At 37.0% G+C, this 23264-nt stretch overlaps 1 protein-coding gene across 1 annotated transcript; it reads left to right on the top strand.

Annotated features, from left to right (window-relative positions):
* The first annotated feature begins 6018 nt into the window (after window positions 1-6018).
* Window positions 6019-17088, top strand: LOC121367526 (intraflagellar transport protein 22 homolog). The gene is made up of 6 exons (XM_041491753.1): window positions 6019-6110; window positions 6699-6781; window positions 7765-7851; window positions 9775-9873; window positions 14144-14244; window positions 16886-17088. The coding sequence occupies exons 1-6, from the start codon at window positions 6072-6074 to the stop codon at window positions 17038-17040; spliced, it is 564 nt and encodes a 187-aa protein (XP_041347687.1). The 5' UTR covers window positions 6019-6071; the 3' UTR covers window positions 17041-17088.
* Window positions 17089-23264: the final 6176 nt, after the last annotated feature.

Below are 23264 nucleotides of genomic sequence, written 5' to 3'. Positions count from 1 at the left end.
CCCTTTCCTAAGAAAAGCATAGCTGCGACCCTGAACCAAGTTACTTCTGAATGAAAATACAGTTACCCGTTTGCTCGTTGAGTCAAATCCCATGAAGGTTTGACACAATGACGTGTCAGTCTATTGTGTGTGCTCGCCCCTTCTGCCCCACTCCCGAAATCATCATTATCTCGACAGTTTGACGCAATATAGCCGCCGGATATATTTAACCCGAAACGTAGCGACTGTTTCGATTATATTCTTCCTTTTTAGTCTTGGTGAGTTGTTTCAAGACTACCATCTCATACAGCTTAGAGAGATTGTAAAGGATTTAATGGTTATGCTAGACCATTACGTCCATAAAGAAAACAAACTACTTTTGTCGTCTGTTTAGTATAATGGTGCTAAAATGGTATTAGAATAATTTATTCTGTACACTATTGCACTCAACGGCAATGCAAATTAGCAGGCGTGTACGCAAGAACATTCGTATTGGGGTCTAGACTTACGAGCGTAGTTTTTAGAAGGGTCATGATCCACCGATTTGTTTTAACATTCAACCGCAGCCACCTCACTCCTATTCCCCCACCCCACCCATCCTCTGCACATACGCTTGATTGAAGTTATTAAGGCATTTGCTGCGGTTTTGTTCGAATACCTTTTTATACAATATATCTCGACATTCAAATACATTGGACACATGTTATCTACTTTATAAATCCATCTCCTAATTACAAATCACACATTATTATAATGTCGGCGATAACTATGGCGAACTGTTGACAGAGAAAACAGAAGATTATTAATGCTGCATCAGCGCTTGTCTTTTGCACTAAAAGGCTCTCTGAAAACCGAGATAAGCGAGACAGTGTCTTATAAAAGCATTTTGGAGGCGAGTTGTAGCTCGGTACATGGTAGAACGCTCGCTTGGGGTGCGATAAGTCGAATGAGCGATACCAGCCGTGTGAAAGAAAGAAATGTGAACTGGGAACTGTATTAATGTGCCCACATCCTTTCGGTTCAGGCACGCCCACCCTGGACTCGGTCTCTGACTTCGCCAGTGGCCGATTCCATGTCGGGAGGGTGAGAAATGTTTTATTTAACGACGCACTCAAGGGTTATATGACATCAGACATATGGTTAAGGGCCACACAGATATTGAGAGAGGAAACCCGCTGTCGCCACTTCATGGGCTACTCATTTCGATCAGCAGCAAGGGATCTTTTATATGCACCATCCCACAGACAAGGTACTACATATCACGGCCTTTGATATACCAGTTGTGGTGCACTGGCTGGAACGAGAAATAGCCCAATCGATCCCACGCCGACCGCCGACCGCCGACCGCGCATCGAGCGAGCGTCTTACCAGTGGACTACGTCCCCCCCCCCCCCCATGCGTGTGAGCGGGATGGTGTGTGGGGGGAGTCGTGAGCAAGAATTCAGTGTAGTGGCCTACGTACTGATTCGTTAAACTCGCTTTGGATGGGACCCAATACCGGGATGTGAACCCAGTACCTATCAGCCTCAAGTCCGGTGATATGGCTTAACCATTACACCACCAATGCCGATAATCGATGTTTAATGATCAAATGTTATAACGGGAAAACATGTCAACATAACACCACCTACTAAACTTACTTAGGACAGAGATCTGTTATTTCGTTATTATTCATTGTTAAGACAACCAATCGATACCTGACAGTGAGACTCTACACACCTGGAAATGTGACACTGTGTACAGGTGTTATTTAACATTACAGGTGTCATTACAGGTATTATTACAGGTATTATGATCCATTGCCTACTGTCCTGTCACAAAATGTTCAGTGCATATTAAAGTCTTAATCAGGTACAAAGGAACACCTGGCACACACGTCGGAAGCTGACATAGGCCAGTAAAAACCGGGGAGTGGAGGTGGGCACAGGTCCCTTACTCGAAAAAAAGAGAGTAGTTTTTCCGTCCTATTCTATATAAATGAAGATCATAATATGGTTTGTCCCCTCGTTCCCCGAGGCTGTACCCACCCCTCCAGAAACAGCGTTCCAGCGGGCATGTGACAGCAACTCCGGGGGGAGGGGGCGACATATTGATTTTTCAACTGGGTGTTCAGGATCTATCGGTCAGAGTTCGGGATTAGCAGTGCCATTCTCCTCACCGCCTAAAAAGACGTGCCTGAAATTCGTTTGGAATCCTCTATCAGTCTTCTTCCAACAAAAATGGGAGTCTGTCGTAAGACCACGTGCTTTGTGTTAGTAAATGTGTAGTCGTCGTAATATTATATAAAGTAGCATGGTTGCGTGTAAAAGGATTGCTCCAAATGTGAGCACAAGGGGGGTACTCAATTCGTACATAAAGTTTATTTAAAGCATGTAACATTGTATGCATGGGATAAAATAAGAGGCAGATTCATGAAGCAAAATAACTATTATTACTAACAATCTCGCTCCCCACCCGTCCACCCACAAAGCAGGTACACCCACCCACAAATATCCTGCCCACCCTGGCATATGACCAAGTGCAAGAGTCCCAAATTGAGGGTATTGACACAGAAAGTAATCTGCAAACTGCATTCATGGTTCACAAAATGTAGGCTAGGTCATCAGTAAATAACAATGACATGTCATTCACGTGCTCAGTGATAATTGATGAGGCTATTATTGCATTGGAGAGCATACAGCAATGAACATAGATCGATTAAGTTTTTAAGCTTACAGAAATGTGTCCAAATAAACCTTACCTGTTGAACGTGCATGTCATATCAGCTATATTTTATACGTGTGTACAGCACTTATATCGGCTGACCATCCCGCCGTGAAGAAAGTAACTGTTATCTGTTTCGAAATGTACTATTGCACTGCACCATTGAACACGTTCGACATAATCCAATGTTAACAGTACGAAGCTGTCCTTTCACGCTTGAATTAAATTCAATTAGACAAACCACTGGTCAAGAGTTCAAGTTACACCTGCGGTCTTAGCCGGGTACATGAAAGTGATCTCCTCCCATGTCCCCCGTCACAAACATTCTCTCTCTCTCTCTCTCTCTCTCTCTCTCTCTCTCTCTCTCTCTCTCTCTCTCTCTCTCTCTCTCTCTCTCTCTCACACACACACACAGAGTTAAAGTTTGCTTGTTTAACGACACTACTAGAGCACATTGCTTTTTGGATTATCAGCTACTGGATGTCGAACATTTGATAATTTTGACAGTCTTAGAGAGGAAACCCGCTACCTTTTTCCATTAGTAGCAAGGGATCTTTTATATGCACCATCCCACAGACTGGATAGCACATACCACGGCCTTTAATATACCAGCCGTGGTGCACTGGCTGGAACGAGAGGTAACCCAATGAGGACATCGACGGGGATCGATCCCAAACCGACCATGCATTAAGCGAGGCTTTAAATACCGCCATACTACGTTCTGCCCCTACTCTGGATGAGAGCTGGTTCTGGGATGCGAAGCCAGTAAATAACAACCTCAAACCCTATGGTGTAATCGCTAATCGTTTTGAGTATTTGTTTATAATACGTGTTTTATCTACTGCTGCTCATGATGATAATGGTGATGATGACGTGGTGATGTTGGTGGTGGTTGTTGTTGAGATTCATGCTTATATCTAATTAATGTTTAAACGTGATGTCACTGGCATGCAGCTCGAATTCCTGTATTGAAGGTCTTGGGCAGATCACCATAGTCAAACCATAGGAAACCCGCTTAGATTATGTGTATATGTTTTATAACCAGTAACTTTTAAAGCACAATAACTGTGACACAGATCTGATAAAGGACAATAAATCTGAGATAAATTAGATGTTAGTTCATCCCACATCAAATATTCTTTCTCATTCATGATAAATGCTTTTTTATCGGTCCTTCCGAAAAACAGGATAACGCATTTAACACAGTTTTGCTTTTCCCACATTTATTACTATAGAGGTAATGAGAACTGAAAGCTTGGAGAATGTTGATGCATTGGTTTCATTTCAGTAGTATGGCCGTAGGTAGCGGGAGGAGGGGGCAGTTGCCCCCCCCCCCCCCGAAAAAACATTTCTACGATTAAATTCTTGTTCAGAATATCAGTGTCTGTATATGCAATGTGTTTCTGGTCGTCTTAATATTTGTAAGAAGTACAAACTAGATTTTGTCTTCAAATAATTCCGTACTACCGAAAATAATATATTTTAAGAAATAAACTGAAATTTAACCTAGTACAAATATTAGAACGATCAGAAACATGTTTAATATATAACCACTAATATTTTATGCAGAAACATATATTTGATATGCAATTACAATCGTTAAAAAGTATCTGTTAGTCAGTAACATCTTAAAAATTGCAGCAAACTCAGGAATGTCCCTTTAAAGAAAATTCTCTTCTTAACCGTTTAAGGAGTTTTAAACTAGTAACTACTCAGTTGCCCCCCCCCCCCCCCCCCCCCCACCAAAAAAAAAATCCTAGCTACGGCTCTGAGTACCGTATAGCATTTACACGGGAAGGTCAAGTAATCATAAATATATAAATAGGAAACCAATGTTTCATCCCATCAACAACCAAAAAATAATAAATAAATAAAATCTCGGTATGGAACCATATGCTAGTTAATTCTTTACTTGAAATTACATGTATATGCATATAATCATAATTAAGTAACTAATATTGACATTCATTAGGCGTACGGGCTCCCATTTTATTCTATTAGCACCGGCCTCAGTGGCGTCGTGGTTAGGCCATCGGTCTACAGGCTGGTAGGTACTGGGTTCGGATCCCAGTCGAGGCATGGGATTTTTAATCCAGATACCGACTCCAAACCCTGAGTGAGTGCTCCGCAAGGCTCAATGGGTAGGTGTAAACCACTTGCACCGACCAGTGATCCATCACTGGTTCAACAAAGGCCATGGTTTGTGCTATCCTGCCTGTGGGAAGTGCAAATAAAAGATCCCTTGCTGCCTGTCGTAAAAGAGTAGTCTATGTGGCGACAGCGGGTTTCCTCTAAAAACAGTGTCAGAATGACCAAATGTTTGACGTCCAATAGCCGATGATAAGATAAAAAATCAATGTGCTCTAGTGGCGTCGTTAAATAAAACAAACTTCTTCTTCTTCTTAGGTTAGCACAATGTTCCCGAATATCGCTATAATTTTTGCCCGAATTTGAGGATTTGCTCCAGCACTGGGGGGGGGGGGGGGGGAGCAGTTGTTCCCCCACCCCCTCCCGGTCTCGTACGTTTATGTCGGCATTCTCATAGTAGGTTTTAATTGTATTTTGGCATTTATTGACATTCCATAGTGCTGGGTCGTTTTGCCCTCAGTTATATTTGCCAAGAGTCATTTCGCCCTATGTCGCTTTGTTACAGAACATAGTTGTATACAAATTTAGGTCGTTGTGTGTTGTTTTTGTTTGTTTGTTGTTGTTTTTTTGTTAGTTTTCGTGTTTGTTCGGGGTTTTTTAAAGCTTTTAGGATAGGTTTTAGGGCCTGTGTGTGTGTGTGTGTGTGTGTGTGTGTGTGTGTGTGTGTGTGTGTGTGTGTGTGTGTGTGTGTGTGTGTGCATGTGCGTGTGCGTGTGTGTTGTGGTATGGCTTTTGGGGGGGGGGGGTTTGTGGAGGGGTAGTTTTTAAAAACAAAAAACTGGAATGATTTAAAAAATAGGGTCTATAGATATTTTCTTCAGTTAACACACACACACACACACACACACACACACACACACACACACACACACACACACACACACAACACACAACACACACACCCGCTTTCCCACCTCGCCGCTTCCGATGTTTATGCAATTCTGCTACAAAATTGTCTATATATTTTAATTTATTAACGAAGAAAGAAACATTTTCAAATTGTAATTATCGTTTAGTGCTAGATTAGTACCTGTTATATAAACATTTAATATTTACGGACAGCATTTATCGGGCTAAAATGAATAGGTATGTTGAGTCTTGGGACGAAATAACGCACTGTACATTGTTTCCCGTTACGCTCAACAAAACCTCAATATCACACTATTCATTCTGGGTATGGTGAACCAGTCCAGGTGTTGATCCAGATTCCTGAGTCTTGTTTTCTCTCAAAAGTAAATAACATGCAAAAAGTTAAAGTTCTCATGTTAGGACCCTGTGAGGTAAGAAATTATAGAAAACATGATTTAGGAGGAAATATAACTGTGCTTACAGTCAGCTGCTCAAATGTCGTTTAGGTCTTTATTTTCATAGAAAAGTCTTAATTTTTGTAGGTATTGTTCATATTTCTGTGTATTACCTTATTTCGTTTAGTAGCATTTCATTGTACAATGTTACACATTAGATGTTATTTATATTTATTTTACTGAGCTAAACAGCAGCTATTAATAACATTAATGCATTAAAAACAAAATGTACAAAAAAAACTAAAAAGTGCAACATCAGCAAGTTATATTTATATTTATATTTATTTGACTACTTAAAAATGAAATGTTTTCATTAATTTAAAATTTTTAAAAAAACAACAACATTAAACAGATATTTGGTTGTTAACAATAACAAAAAACAATTCTATAAATGATGAATATTCTTAATTTTGGAAGCTATCACATGATGTTACATGCTTGTTTGTACATAATCAAGTATAACTGGTAGAACTGTTTATCAAGTATAACTGGTAGAACTGTTTATTTAGTATAACTGGTAGAACTGTTTATCAAGTATAACTGGTAGAACTGTTTATCTTTCAGAGTGGCAAGACTGTTCTGTCTAACTTTTTCGCTGAAGCTACCGAAACATCTGGTGGAGATTACCATCCAACCCAAGGAGTGAGGTAAAACAACTGACGCCTATCTGATTAATCTTGTTAGATTTAATGTTACCTTTTTAAACTTGAGAAAAAATATGCATACATCATACATGTAGATCTAATAAATCATATGCAGATGATAAAGTTCCATTTCCACAAATTGATAATTTTATTACTATTAGTAACAGGCATGAATTGGGGGGTGGGGGTAGAATAAGAATAATTTTTCACTAGTCCACCAGACAAATACATCTAGAAATCTACTTGTCTGCCAATATTTTCACTTATCCAAATAAATGATTTGTTTTATTCAAGTACCAGGATGATGTTTTTGATTGCTCAAAATAAAATTGCACTAAAAATTTCGACTTGTCCACTGGACAACCACCAAGGCACATTTTGCTTGTCCAAATAGATTTTCAATTGTTGGGACAAACGGACAAGTGCTTATTTTGAAAACTGTTATCTGTTTGTGCATTGTCTAATAAATTTATACTTCCTTTTAAAATTATTGTTTTGATATTATGCAAATATTTAATATTAATAAACATTATTATTAAAATATATCTTAAAGTATATCCTTCTGTAAGTGTACATGACACCCACATGTACTCCATAATGCATCTAAAAGCTGAAAATTAAAAATAATTTTACGGGGGAGCATGCCGCTGAAGACCCCTAGCATTTTCAACCGCTTTGGGGGCTCAGTTTACATCAAACTATTCTGCCAACCCTCGGAACAAAAATCCTGGGGGAAACACTGGTATTCACCGCAAATGTACAACTTCCATTTAAGTAGCTGCATTCTCCCCCTCCCCCTTACACAAAATCCTGGATCTGCATCCGAGTACATCTTGAATGTTGTGTTTACTGTAGGGTTTTATATTTAGTTTTCTTTACAATATGCTTGATTCTGCTTAGAACTACAACTACATGTATGTACTTGTTAGTAAAACATATTGAACTTAAAACTGCTTATTTTCATTGATTTATTTTATATTTTGTAGAATCCTTGAATTTGAGGCAACAGCAAATGCTGGGAATAAAGCTGTTCCTATGGAAGTTGAACTGTGGGATTGCAGTGGAGACAAGAAGTAAGCTTGCTTGGATGCTCTTACGATTTCATGTTTAAAATATTTAGTCAACTTTTTAAGTTCTTAAACTTAGAGGAAAGGATACAATGGCCAATGACACAGACAAATGGTAAATGTACAAATTGGTTTGAATGATGATAAAAAGTAATTACAAGAAATTAGGGCAGGATTTAGCTCACTCACTTGAGGTGCTTGCGTCGCAGGATCGAACCACCTTGGTGGATCCATTCAACTAATTGTTTTTTTTCTTTCCAACCACTGGTCAAAGGCTGTGGTATGTGCTTTCCTGTCTGGGAAAATGCATATAAAAGATCCCTTGCTGCATTAGGAAAAATATAGCGGGTTTCCTCTGATGACATCAGAATTATCAAATGTTTGACAAACCAATAGCTGATGATTAATATTAATCAATGTGCTCTAGTGGTGTTGTTAAACAAAACAAACTTTTACAAGAAATTATTTTTACATTAGCTATTGTTTTAATAATGCTAAGAAGTATTTACAAGACATTAGTTTTATATTATCAGGGCTAGCTCTGTCACTTGCCAAATTTGCTAATTGTGAATTTTAGAAACAATTGGCTAATTTTTTTTTTTTGTCGAAATAATTTCATGAAATAATTGACATTTTGTCAGAAAATAACTGGGTTTCTGCAGTTTTTGAAGGGTTTTTTTTAGATAATTTGGCGAAATAATTTCATGAAATAATTGACATTTTGTCAGAAAATAACTGGGTTTGTGCATTTTTTAAAGGGTTTTTTGAAGGGCTTTTAGATAATTTGGCGAAATAATTTCATGAAATAATTGACACTTTGTCAGAAAATAACTGGGTTTGTGCAGTTTTTTGAAGGGTTTTTTAAGATAATTTGGTGAAATAATTTCATGAAATAATTGACACTTTGTCAGAAAATAACTGGGTTTGTGCAGTTTTTTGAAGGTTTTTTTTAGATAATTTGGCGAAATAATTTCATGAAATAATTGACACTTTGTCAGAAAAGAACTGGGTTTGTGCAGTTTTTGAAGGTTTTTATTAGATAATTTGGCGAAATAATTTCATGAAATAATTGACACTTTGTCAGAAAAGAACTGGGTTTGTGCAGTTTTTGAAGGTTTTTTTTAGATAATTTGGCGAAATAATTTCATGAAATAATTGACACTTTGTCAGAAAAGAACTGGGTTTGTGCAGTTTTTGAAGGTTTTTTTTAGATAATTTGGCGAAATAATTTCATGAAATAATTGACACTTTGTCAGAAAAGAACTGGGTTTGTGCAGTTTTTGAAGGTTTTTTTTAGATAATTTGGCAAAATAATTTCATGAAATAATTGACACTTTGTCAGAAAATAACTGGGTTTGTGCAGTTTTTGAAGGGTTTTTTTAGATAATTTGGCAAAATGTTCTGCTGACCCAGAGCTAGCCCTGTATTATGTTTTGATAATCTACTTCATTACATGTTTCTTTTATGTGTTTTGAAATTATTTAAAAAGCTATACAAATGTATTGTCAGTGTTGTATTTGTTTTACTTTGACCGGCCTCGGTGGCGTCGTGGCAGGCCATCGGTCTACAGGCTGGTAGGTACTGGGTTCGGATCCCAGTCGAGGCATGGGATTTTTAATCCAGATACCGACTCCAAACCCTGAGTGAGTGCTCCACAAGGCTCAATGGGTAGGTGTAAACCACTTGCACCGACCAGTGATCCATAACTGGTTTAACAAAGGCCATGGTTTGTGCTATCCTGCCTGTGGGAAGCACAAATAAAAGATCCCTTGCTGCCTGTTGTAAAAGAGTAGCCTATGTGGCAACAGCGGGTTTCCTCTCAAAATCTGTGTGGTCCTTAACCATATGTTTGATGCCATATAACCGTAAATAAAAATGTGTTGAGTGCGTCGTTAAATAAAACATTTCTTTCTTGTTTTACTTTGCTAGGTTTGAGGCTTGCTGGCCAGCCATAGCCCGAGACTCGGTGGGAGCGGTGTTTGTATACAACCCAGACCAAGCCAGTCATGGCAGACAGTTAGATATGTGGTGAGTGCAGTAGATTAAATCATATTACATCAGCCAGACAGGGTTCTTTATACACCCCTCTAAGATAGGTCGTATTATGGTATCATGTTTTCCGTAAGTCCGTCTGTTAACTTTTGTCTGGACCATATCTTGCATACAGATGCATGCAGGACCATCAAACCTCACATGTAGGAACAACTTGGGATGGTGGTGTGTCGCGTTCTATGACTAGGTCACTGTGACCTATGTTTCACGGTCTACTGCACATAACAGTAAATCTTTGTCTAGACCATATTTTGGTTACAGATCCATACAGGACCATCATGTACATCAAATCATAGTCACTTCGTACCCAGGTCATATCGTACCATCCATTTTGTACTGTGCTGCCTGGTCATTTCGTACCCTAATCATTTCGTACCTTGGTCATTTCGTACCATTGTCATTTCGTACCATTGCAATAAGTCATTTCGTACCCTAGTCATTTCGTACCATTGTGAAAAGTTATTTCGTACCCCAGTCAATTCGTACCCAAGTCATTTCGTACCCTAGTCATTTCGTACCCTAGTCATTTCATACCAGTATATAGAAAACAAATCGACTATAGCATAAAAGCAGTGGGGTTTGTTTTTTTATACAATATTTGGACAGTTTAAAAATCAGAACAAGTTGTTGTGCAGCATATCGTTATCGATAACCATAATACCTGTCAACTGTTATTTCCATATCTGTTAAAATTTTGCATAAGGAAAAAAAAAAAAGTTATACATGTATGCAGTCAGACCTCATTTTAGCTTGCAATAGCATAAACAAAAATTATACAAAGTGGCAATAATATTTAGTCTTTTGCTGATAAAATATTCCTTAAATGAAGCACAAATGTGTAATTTAATGTTATTTTGTAAAAGACACTACCAGGGTGATTGTTATAAATTGTTATGCCAGGGTACGATATGACTTTCAGTTATGGTACGAAATGACCAAGGTACGAAATGACTAGTGTACGAAATGACTTTTTGCAATGGTACGAAATGACCAGGGTACGAAACAACCACATTAGGTATGAAATGACTTTGGTACGAAATGACCATGGTACAAAGTGACTAGCAACCTGTACATCACCGGTACTCTTGTTTTCATTAGTAGGTGATGTCAAGTGTTTTATTCAAATAATGCTTAGTACCATAACTGAAGTATGCCTAGTGTATGCCGATTTGGCAGTGATAATAAGATACCTACAGTAATATTATGGTAATAAACATTTTGTTATATTCACCCTACATTATGGTTGTTTGTATTTCAATTGTGTCTATATTCTTTCATTGTAGAACAGTGATAGTGTAAAAAAACACAGAAACAAAAAACGGATATACACTTCAAGCAATACATAAATACACATATATGTAACGGGCAAATATTAAATAGGTTAGGTAACATTTTACCAGCACAAGCAACATTGTTGAAACAATCCTGCCATTTGAGAGGTTGCACATGCAAGTATACAATACGAAGAGTGATATGGATGAATAATGGAGATAAAACATGCACTGATACCTGTCGTCATGTATTAGTGTGTGTAAAGAGATTGTGTAGTAAAATTAATGAGAGTTGTAAACTTGATAAATGTCTAGCAACTTACAGATTGCTAGAAATGTATTTTATACAGGTGGTAACCTATACATATACTGATGGAAAGAAATAAAGGATCACATTGATAGCAACAAGAAATAATCATTGCATTAAAAATCAGTTCATATTGTCAGAAGTTGACTCGGAACATATAGGCAGCACATTCAACACTACAGACATTCAATCCCACATTACAACTTGGTATGAAATAAAGACATTGCTTACCAGTATTTCCATTTGCATAGCCAGGTTTTTATATCGGGGGAGGTGGGGGGACCTACACTGTCTTTTACATGTTATGGGGCATCGAGTAAATGTAAACGGTGATGTGAAAGATAAAAAGGGGGAAGGGGGTGATGAAAGAAAAGGGATGTTGGGGGTGGGGGGAGGGCTTGACTTATTTTCTGCCTGTTTAGACATAAATAGTTAGTTTTAAAAAGTGAAATGTTTATGACTAAACCTTTTTTTTTTCAATACATTACAATATGTTAAACGGACTAGATGACCTGTGATATATGTTTTAGGGCAAAGTATTTTGTGTCCGAGTGTGGGATAGCAGTCAAGTATTGCGTATGTGTTGCCCACCACAAACCATCCACCCAGTGTGTTACACGATTTAAGAGACGTAAGTAGCACGTGGTGGTGCTGGCTGCTCGCTGAAACATTGCTTAACATGGGTGCAGGCATTTTGTTGTGATGTCAGTATATTTGCATAAATATCGTTTATCTCACTCATATTGGTTGAAATTTGACTTCTACAGGGCTTCTATAAATATTTTTTATAAAATCCACTAGCCATAGGATCAGTGATTTAAAAAATTCACTAGCCCTACTTTACTTTAAGTTAATACAATTTTACTAAATAATAATAATAATCAGATACATGTATGTCACCTAAAGAGGGAGATAGAGCTTAAAAACACTAACATTGTGGGGTTGGGGTGGGGGCAGGATATTCATATTACAAAATATTCACTAGCTGTTGGGCATGACAATAGTAGTTATTCACTAGTCCAACATTGAATATCACAAGCCATGGGAGTAGGGCTACCATAATCTAGAAGCCCTGTCTGGCATGACAATAGTAGTTATTCACTAGTCCAACATTGAATATCACAAGCCATGGGAGTGGGGCTACCATAATCTAGAAGCCCTGCATATTACCAGAACAGTTAGCTGAGATGTCGTTAAAATGTTTCTCTCTTGGCTGGGACAATGACCTACATGATGCTTGTGCACTACTAGTGATGAGTATTATCAGAATGCTTGTATCGCAATATATCACAGTATTGTTTCCTATATGTGTATATCATATTTCTTATAATATGTCACATGTATATATATTTATAGCACTGTTAACCAATTTTAATAAAGGTATGAAAAAAGTTGAAGGTTATAATACTAAAAATTGCATTACAATATTTTTTTCACCTTCAGTTATATTTTGACAATGGTTTACCTTTATATTCTGCCATATATCCAGATGGAGCATTACAGCTATAAATGTGTGTATATATATATATATATATATATATATATATACATGCATACATGTGCTTTTTGTTGTGCTGGTGACTTTCATCATGTCACTCAAAACATTGTGTGACTAATCTAATTGTGTTTTAATATTCCTACAAGTTGGAAGAAAGTGAAGTGACATTACTGATCACCTGTAATTAGCTGCAAACATTCAGTGTTTTAGGAACCATGCGAATTGGTCGAAGGTGTAATCTCAAAGTTGCAACTTGTGAAGTATTTGGCTATTTTCGTATACATCTGTGATAGTCACAATTTAATCAGTCACACATATAATCTTTTGGCTATTTTTGCATACATCTGTGATAGTCACAATTTAATCAGTCACACATGTATATAATCTTTTGGCTATTTTCGCATACATCTGTGATAGTCACAATTTAATCAGTCACACATATAATCTTTTGGCTATTTTCGTATACATCTGATAGTCACAATTTAATCAGTCACACATATAATCTTTTGATAATTAACTCTAAGAATATCAACATTATAATGCATTGCCACTTGGCATAAACAGTGATTTCCTCTAGAATCCTTGATGAAAAATATAAAATACACAGAAAATCTACATCATCTATTGACTAAAATAGCTGTGATGTCATATGTAAACAGTTAACTTGATGGTCACCTTTAGTGGGTTTTGTAGTACCGGTAATATAAATTTGTAAATAGTAGTAAGTAATATTAAACAATATTTTATCCTGCAACCGCTGTTTCTGTTGACAGATTATGATGACCGATTAAAGCAAAGTCATAAACGTATACTAGTGGATATCACTTTTGATGTCACTCATATGACGTCACACGTATAGATACATTACAAAATTGCTCATTTGACCTCTAGGTCATCATACAATGTGTCTGAAATAACAGCTTTTGCCCATAATATTTATGGTCTGCAGGATAAAGATAATAACTAGTAAATGACATTGGACCAAACTGAAAATTCCCAGTCTTACCTTCACAGAATAAAGCAGATATCCATCATCATTAACTAGTTATTCTCTATTTTTAAAAAAATGGAAATAATAATAAAAACAATTGGTCACTATGCAACCGTGAGACCACCTCTTTAATGTGTGTGTTGTTGTGTGATGCTTGAGTGTCGGTGTTGTGTATGCAGGTATAGCTACTTTGTGGAGCAGCAGGGCCTCCGAGACTTCCAGTGTTGTGTGCTGGCCCACCAAAAACCAAACACTCCAGACCACGAGGCAGCAGAGATCCGTGAGTTAAAACCTCAGTTTAAACAAATACAGATATGTTTATTTGGATTGTAGATCCTTTCACTTCATGTTCCACACATAAATACATTACAATGCTTATACAGAAACTGACACGGGGGTTTTCTACCATTGTAACATGTTTCCGACTAATATAGCCTTTTTAATGAGAAGATGTTATATTATTTACATCTTTTTCCGAATTTTGACACCCAATAGCTGATGTATTTTTCGTGCTGGGGTTTCGTTAAACATTCATTCATTCTTTTTCAGAATATAACATGGGCATACATAGGGGGGTTCGATGGGTTCGACCGAACCCCCCCCTGAAATCGCTTTTTTTATAATTTAATATATCTGACATGGATATCTGACATTATTATATTTACTCAACATAGAAATATATGCCCAATATCTCTGCAATCTATTTTGGAACCCCCCTTTTCAAAATCCTATGTATTGGAACCCCCCTTTTCAAAATCCTATGTATGCCCATGTATGAGTGTCTGTATATACAATATTTTCTGGTTATCTCAATGTTTGCAGTACCCAAACTGCGTTTTACCTCCCAGTAATTTTGTACATATGAAAAACATGATTATATTCATTTATAAAAATTAAGTGCTACTAGTACATCTTAACAATGGCAGCAATCTCAGAACAGTGTAAGATTTAAGTGATTTACTCTTACAGGTAGATAAATCCAAACAATGTTACTTCTATATATGTATATAAGTTTAACTGTTTTAAAAGAATTGTGTTCCATGTAAAATTTAATTTAATCTCTATTTAAGAATTTTTCGTCAGTTGTAGCTGTTGTTGGTATGTAAATGTTCTTTTACTATTTTATGATTAATGAATTTAAGCATGTTTGCTCGACCATTTTACCAAATGAAAAAAAAGAGTAATTTCAGAGTTATTTCCCTTCCATCACTTAAAGGTAGGGTCAATTCAAACAAGAGCCTTATGTGTTGGAAAGATGCATACCCGGACCACCAACACATACTGACACTTTAACAAATGAAAAATGCGTAATTTTAGAGTTATTTCCCTTCCATCATTTAAAGGTAGGGTCAACTCCAACAAGAGCCTTATGTGTTGGAAAGATGCATACCCGGACCACCAACACATACTGACACTTTAGCAAATGAAAAACGCGTAATTTTAGAGTTAATAAAAAAAACATGATTATTCCTGCTAACTGGGGGCAGCCATTTTGTTTCGTTTTTGTGATGTCTGGTTGGATAGCTTGGGGCGAAGTGACGTCAGCTCCTGACCATCTCCTGTATGTACAATGTAAACAAAAGCAGTAATTTTCGACAAGGCCCTTCTCTTTGATCAACCTGACTTGTAAAACAGCATAAATGACGTAATAATATAATAAACTATTTAACTAAATATATTTCAAGTTGCATTAACGGAACAAAATGGGGATATAGTATTTTTCTCTCTTTAATAATCCAAAGGAAAAATGTACACTATTACGCCTATTGATATGCTACATTGGAGCAAAAACGACAACCCACGATACCCAAGTGATAATTTTCTTTTCTTTGGGACTAAGTAATTGGTCAGTTCTGTGGTTGTAGATGGAAAAGTCTACTTAATCAATAGTTTTACAGAACTATTTGCAGTAATAAACCATGTCCATTACAATTTTAGGGGCGACAGGTAATATTCCACAATACCGGTATGTATTTTTGTGTCTAGACAGCATCAATTAATTGGCTCGTCTGGTTACCAATCAAATACACACCTGCCAATCAGAAATCACAGATAGAAGCAACTAACAGCATAGACCAATTAACTAAGAAAACACTCCGTGTATCATTTCAGTACGTAGGTTAATGCATAGGAAAAACATTGTTAATTGTTTCGACTTGTTGTGTAGCCACTTTGACAATGGTATTTTATTTTGTATTAAAAAATAATATATATAGTGCTGGATATACTTACTGTTGGCTTACTGGGATGTGTATTATTACAGAACATTGCAATGTATGACTATTTATCATCCCGCAAAAACCAGGTAGATTGTGTTTCTCTAGTTCTAAGGCTCATTCCTGACGTGACGCGTTAAGTATTACGTAACCACCAGCTCGCCAGAGGGCGTACTCACTGAGATGGTACAAAATGGCTGCGCCCGTTATATATAATAGTCGTCACATTTAACCGTTTTATTAATTAACTATGCGATTATACGTGTAGATATTAAGCAATAATGTGCATTTTATATCGTTGAATATGCATACCAGGCCAAATGCCTTAATTGTCCTCTCCTTTAACATGTTTCGAAAATTATCCCATGGTTTTTGGCTGAAATCATTCCCTGCTCAAGCAAATTTCTGTTTTTCTCAATATATATTTTTGGAGAAGCATGTTTAATTTATAAAAAAACAAAATATATATATATCATTGCAGCAGATTTCCTCTTACTCTTTTGGCCAAATATTAAATTAAACATTGTTACACACCAATTATGTTAGACACCAAATAGCAGTAATTTAAAATGTGCTGAGCTGATATTAAACAAAGATTTGCTTCTGTCTTGAAAAATACATGTTTTTTTCTTCTTCTTCTTTTTTTTTTTTTTTTTTTTTTTTGACTACACATCCTATAATACGTTTTGTTTTCTGACTCTGCAGCACCCAGTCTGAGTAAGGTGCCTGTGATCCACACGAACATTGAGGAGGATGCCGAGGCAGTCCAGAAGGAGTTCAGTAAATACCTCGGCAAACTCGTGTCGGCCATGTCAGACCGGCAGGAGCAGGAGGAGCTCAGCATCATGAGCAGCCACTGACATTGACCTTGACCCCTGGCGTGTCTCATTTATTTATGTCCATTATTACTGAACACCAGTCATCATGAGCAGCCACTGACATTGTTCTTGACCTCCAGCATGTTTTAAATATTTATATTCATCATTACCTTATATCAGTCAGGAATATAAATCATAATGTCAAACGTCATAGACATAACACTTCACCACTGACCTTGAACACTAGTGTGTCTCAAATATTTATATTCATCAGTACCTTATACCAGTCAGGAATATAAATCATAACGTCAAGCCCCATAGACGTAACACTTCACCACTGATCTTGGATTCTAGTGTGTCTTGCATATTGTCATTAATACCTTTTACCAGTCAAGAATATAAATCATAATATGAAGTGTCATAGATATAAAACTTGACCATTGACCTTGAAATTTGACGTCTTGTGTATTTATGTTCATTAGTACAGTATACCAGTCATGAATAGGAATCATAATGTCAAGACCCATAAATATAACATGGAGTGTCTCACATATTTATATTTAGTGATACCTTACACCAGTCATGTGTATTATAACATCAAGCCCCTTAGATATAAAACTGTTGACCTCTGACCTTGAACTCTAGTTTGTCTCATATATATTTGTATTCATTAATTCCTTACAGCAGTACCTATGTATCATAACGTCAAGCTCTGAATATATAAAACTGTTGACCTCTAACCTTGACCTCTAGCACATATTTATGTCCTTTAATACCTTACACCAGTGAAATGTATCATAACCTTAAGTTCCACAGATATAAAACTATTGACATCTGACCATGAACTCTTGCATGTCTCGTATATGTATATATTTGTGTACACTAATTCCTTATAGCAATCATGTATCACAACGTCAAGCTCTGAATATATAAAACTGTCGACCTCTAACCTTGACCTCTAGCACATATTTATAACTATTAATACCCTACACCAGTGAAACGTCAAGCCCAATTGATATAAAACTGTTGACCTCTGACTTTGAACTCAAGTTTGTGTCGTGTATTTTTGTCCATTAATAGTATACACCAATCGTATGTGTATGAATTACATCATCAAGTTACATTGTTGTTAAATTCGACTTCTATATTTATGTCCATTAATACCTTACACCAATGGTATATACAACAAGGTCAAGCCCCATAGACATAAAAAAATGTTGACCTCTTGTGTGTCTTGTATATTAATATCCATTAAAATCTGACACCTGCAAGTCGTGAGTAACATATATATAAAAAAACAAAAAACAGAAATTTGTTTAGAGTAGGGCAGGTTTAAAAATATAAATCCCTTCCTCCCTCCTGCTGCACACACGCCTGCACCAAGACACAACATATATAATTTTATTTATGTCCATTAATAATTTACACCAGTCGTAACATCAAGTCACATAGTATTAAGACTGGAGTCTCATATTTTAAATTGTTATACGCATTAATATTTCAATCAGTCCTACCGGTATCTATCAAAGCATCAAGCTCTGTAGTTATGAAACTCTTGATCCAGAAGTAATGCAAATTGGTGACAGCCTAAATAGCCTTCCCTTTGTGTCGTATTCATCAGTGAACCTATTGGCCTATTTCTCACTCCAACCAATCCTCTATATATGGTGTAACAAAGTCCATGGTATCTAATATGCTGTCTGTGGGATGGTGCATATAAAAAAAAAAGTTTAAAGGGACATTCCCGAGGTTGCTGCATTGTAAGATGTTTCTGACTAATAAAATATTTCTACGATTAAACTTACATATTCAATATATTTTCTTGTTTAGAATATCAGTGTCTGTATATTCAATGTTTCTGGTCGTCTTAATATTTGTAAGAAGCACAAATTGAATTTTGCCTTCAAATAATTTTGTGCATACGAAAAAAAACATATTTTAGGAAATAAACTGAAATATAACCTAGTACAAATATTCGAACGATATGTCATTACAACTGTTAAAAAGTCTCTTTTAGTCAAAAACATCTTAAAAAGTGTAGCAAACTCGGGAATGTTCCTTCAAAGTTCCATCTCTAATCTCTCATTTCATTGTCATTTCTTACTGGTAGAGCAAGTTTGACTGTACAACTGTATTTTCATTAATTATTGTTGTTATTTGTGGAGAATAATAGCATAATGAATTATTACTATGTTCAATTATTGATTGTTTATGTATACTTAAGCATTCCGTCCATTTCTATGTTAAAAAATGGTGTAATAAATTATTTATGATTTTATTTAATGTCTTATTTTGTTTTATGTTGAGTAAGTAATTTGGTCTTATGTCTACGAGACGGTGGGCAAATCCTCAAATTCGGGTTTGAAACCTTTCCTCGATATTAGTTATAATTCACGTAAAAAGTCGCTGTGATTTGTTTGCAAACCTAAATAGCTGTTTGGCCGAAATGCTAATATGAATAAATGTTATCTAGATTCGGGCATTTTCATTTAATTCGGGCAATTCGGACTCTCTAAATATATTTAAGTGCCTCTTTTTTTCTGGCTTTTTAAAACGATTTTGTATTTGGTTGTCCTTTTCCCGAGTTGGCCCATGTACCTTTTTCCCTTTAGTCCTTCCCCCCCCCCCCCCCCCCGGTTGTTATGGGTTTTGAACTGTTTTACACACACCCCTCCCCTTCCAGCAAGCTGGACAACGACTCTACATCCCCCCTCTTCCATATAGTAAATATGTCTTTTTATGCCAAATGGGCAGAGTATTAGTTGGTGTTTTGTTTGCGACACACGACACATGTGCCTCATCCTCGTGGAGTTATTAAAAAACCCGATGAGATTCACAGGAGAGCAACTTTTGTTGTGGTCTTGTCTACCTTGTGGATTTGCACAGTTTATTATCTAATTCTACTGTATGGCCTACTATTATGGGTGATTACTTGGCCCTGACTGACAATGTCGTGCACCAAGTACAAAACACAATCTATGTATCTCTTAGGTTGGAATCCTGTCGATGCCGGCATTTCCAGACATGCGTGTTACCGTAAGAGACGCCGAGTGTATCTAGATCATCTACGCTTCAAAATGCATTACCATCCAAATTGGTTATTATGTCTGACACCATTAACGACAAACTGTCCACGTTTCTGAACGTGAGAATTCGCCCAGCACTGTTTTGATCATAAATAACAATAAGAATGCTGTTCTGTAAAAAAAACGAAAGAAGAAAACACCACGGCTTAATGCGTACATGTAATTACATAGACCGTATATCACTATTGGTATCACTGATATTTGAACGATTAACGACCAAAGAGCAATGCATTTACATTCTTCATTTGACAAGGAACATGCAATCTTTATTTTTTCATTGTTTGGTCAATTGAAAATAAGTCAAAATAGTATTTACTAAATATTTCATTTATTATTTAACATATTCATTTAATATTGGAAATATGCCTCAAACTGCAACTGTCCAGTTTTTTAATGTAGTTTTAGGCAACAGAAATTGATTGTTCTCAAACAACCTGGCTATTAACACGGCATAACACAGATACAGTAATTATTGTAATATTCATAATAATGAACTTGAACCAAACAAAAGCTCGTGCTTTTGTCGTCTGAAGAAAAGAGTCAATCAATTGTTGACGAAATCTTTTTTATAATTTCGTTTAACAATACAGTTGTCCTTCGTCAAGTGGCGATTCAAGAGTCGGATCTAAATTTCTCGTCTAGTCGATGTATACTCTGTCAAAAAAGAAACGCATAGGTGATAGGGAAAGAAGAAAAGTGTTTGATTTTACAAAACATCGGGTTTTTTTTTACAATGTTGCTGAATGACCATGTTTGTTAATGTTCCTGGAATAGGACAGCATGCTCAAATTTACCCAAAAACAAATTTAACGCACGTTGTGCGACAATTGCAGGAAATCGGCGTGAAATGGTCAGATTTTGGCGAATGCACGTGAAACTTGGGGGGTAAAACATTGGGGTAGTGATGGGTATTTAAAGCTGCAATGCTCGCAATGATGCCTCATTTCCATATCGACGTAGACGAGTTATAAGATGCCAAGACTTAGCCCGCCGAATCGGAACATTGCAATAGGCCGCCTCCAGTTAGGTGAATCGCGGTCAGCAGTCGCACGCCACATGAACGTCCATCAGAGCACCATTTCACGTCTCTGGGACAGGTACCAGCAGTTTCAATCAGCTGTAGACCGGCCCAGAAGTGGAAGACATCGCATAACAACTGCAGCACAAGATCGCTACATCCGAGTTCTGCACTTGCATCACCGAACTGCCACAGCAACGAACACTGCTGGACGCATACCTGGTTTGAGAAGGGTGTCTGCACAAACCATTCGGAACCGACTTCGAGAAATTGGTTTACGGGCTAGGAGACTGTGACGGTACATGCTCTTAATTTCTTTCGCCTGTGCCGATATTAATTGTTTTAGAAGGCCGTGTGCAGTTCCAAATTGCACTTAAGCCCAGATGGGCAACTTGTTACGTGATACCTTGCGCGACGGTCATCGAGCTTTTCTAATACACACCTAGCGCAGGTGTGGAGGCCATGTGGCTAGTAGTTACGTAATATCTCCGGTAGTGCTGTTTATGGCCAGGGGATTGCTCGCGGGATGGCGTCATTGAGTCTGACGATCAGAGAAAAATATACCGACTCTGGGAGAGGTAGAAATATCAGATGATACGTGAGGTGCCGCGATGTACCCCCAGGCGATATTCGCTGTCTCTGAGAGTTTTGAATAAATAGCTAGGGTTTAGAGATATCTGGGAGAACTAGGAAGGCTCCAGGGGATCACGGACGTCGTCCACTGAACGATCTATATTAGTTCAGACGGGACTTTGGTAAATATATATTTTCTGCTCTGTGTATAACCTTGATGTGATTGATGTGACTTTAAATATTTTAATACTGTATTATACCAATATTATTTAGACGGTGCTGCCGGTCATCTGACGCAGTATTCTGTAGGCTCACCGTTCTGATATATATATATATATATATAAAGCTTAGCCAGTCATCCTAGAGGACCTAGGTAAACTGTAGGTTATTGTCTTTATTGTGATAGGTACCAGAATTAATTCTGTGTTACAAGGTTACTGAATGAGTAGTTAAGGTTAATTAAAAATTAACCAGTTAGGAATAGTGTTGTAATTCCTTTATTAATTAAGTTCCCCTGGAAGCGTTTCTCCATTATCACACGTGTGTGTGTCAGCGTTTCTCAATTATCACACGTGTGGGTGTTGTGTCACGGTGAAGTGATTAGCATATTGTGTAAACTAGACACCTAGAGATTAACTAATTAAGTGATCAGTTCTGGGTTGTTATTATTGTTGTTATTAATTAACTACTGCGGCAGGACATTTGTCAGCGTAGGTTGATACAGATTCCAAAGTGTATTGTGTTTTTGTTGTGTTTTCTAGTGAACTAAACGTGCTATATTATATATACTTTATATAAGATCTTATCTCTGATCATACCTAGAGACGAGCCACAGCGGGTATAACTGCCTGTTACAGAAAGATCTAATAGATATACAGTTAGGAGAGATATTTGGACAATCGTGTTTTATTCAGTTACGGGTATTATAGAATCCCCGTGACAGGAGTAGAAAATTGGGGGCTCGTCCGGGATCTGAAACGGGACATGCATATTTAAAAAAGTATTGTTTGTAAATGGGGGCTTTATAAATAATTTTAAAATAACTAGAAGTAGCAACGTTGTTCACTAGAAAATTAATTAATAATAAGTGCGTCATATCTAAACATGGATAAGAATTTGCTGGATAGGCCTACGCTCAGTGTAGTGGAGATTAAGCGAGCACGTAAGGCCGAGTTAGTTGAAATCGCGGGCGAGCGAGAAATTGATTTAACATCAGCTAAAACCTTAGGAGATATAAGGACAATTATTATCCAGAAAGTTTTTTTTGGTGATAGTCCTGTTATGGAAGACAGTGAGATTGTTCCAGAGATAGAGATAAATGAGTTAAGTGTGGAACAACAATTAGCTTTTAAAAAGCTTGAGTACGAAAGAGAAGAACGTGCATTAGATAGAGAGAGAGAAGAGAGGGATATAGAGAGAGAGAGAGAAAAAGAAGAGAGAGAGAGAGAGAGAGAGAAGAAAGAGATAGGGGAGAGAGGGAGAGAGAGAGAGAGAAAAGATAGGGATAGAGAGAAAGAAGAGAGGGATAGAGAATTCCAGTTAGAAAAATTAAAAGTGGAACATGAGTTAAAGTTGAATACTGAAGAAGT

The sequence above is a fragment of the Gigantopelta aegis genome, chromosome 3, assembly GCF_016097555.1.
Source record: "Gigantopelta aegis isolate Gae_Host chromosome 3, Gae_host_genome, whole genome shotgun sequence".
NCBI lineage: Eukaryota > Metazoa > Mollusca > Gastropoda > Neomphalida > Peltospiridae > Gigantopelta > Gigantopelta aegis.
The sequence above is the reverse complement of the archived record's forward strand: the minus strand, read 5'-3'. Positions and strand labels throughout refer to the sequence as shown.

Excerpts from the sequence above, each read along its gene's own strand:
- LOC121367526 (XM_041491753.1), top strand. The coding sequence starts at position 6,072 with ATGCAAAAAGTTAAAGTTCTCATGTTAGGACCCTGTGAG. Across the intron at positions 6,111-6,698 it reads TCATGTTAGGACCCTGTGAG|AGTGGCAAGACTGTTCTGTC; the intron begins GTAAGAAATTAT and ends TTTATCTTTCAG. Across the intron at positions 7,852-9,774 it reads GATTGCAGTGGAGACAAGAA|GTTTGAGGCTTGCTGGCCAG; the intron begins GTAAGCTTGCTT and ends TTACTTTGCTAG.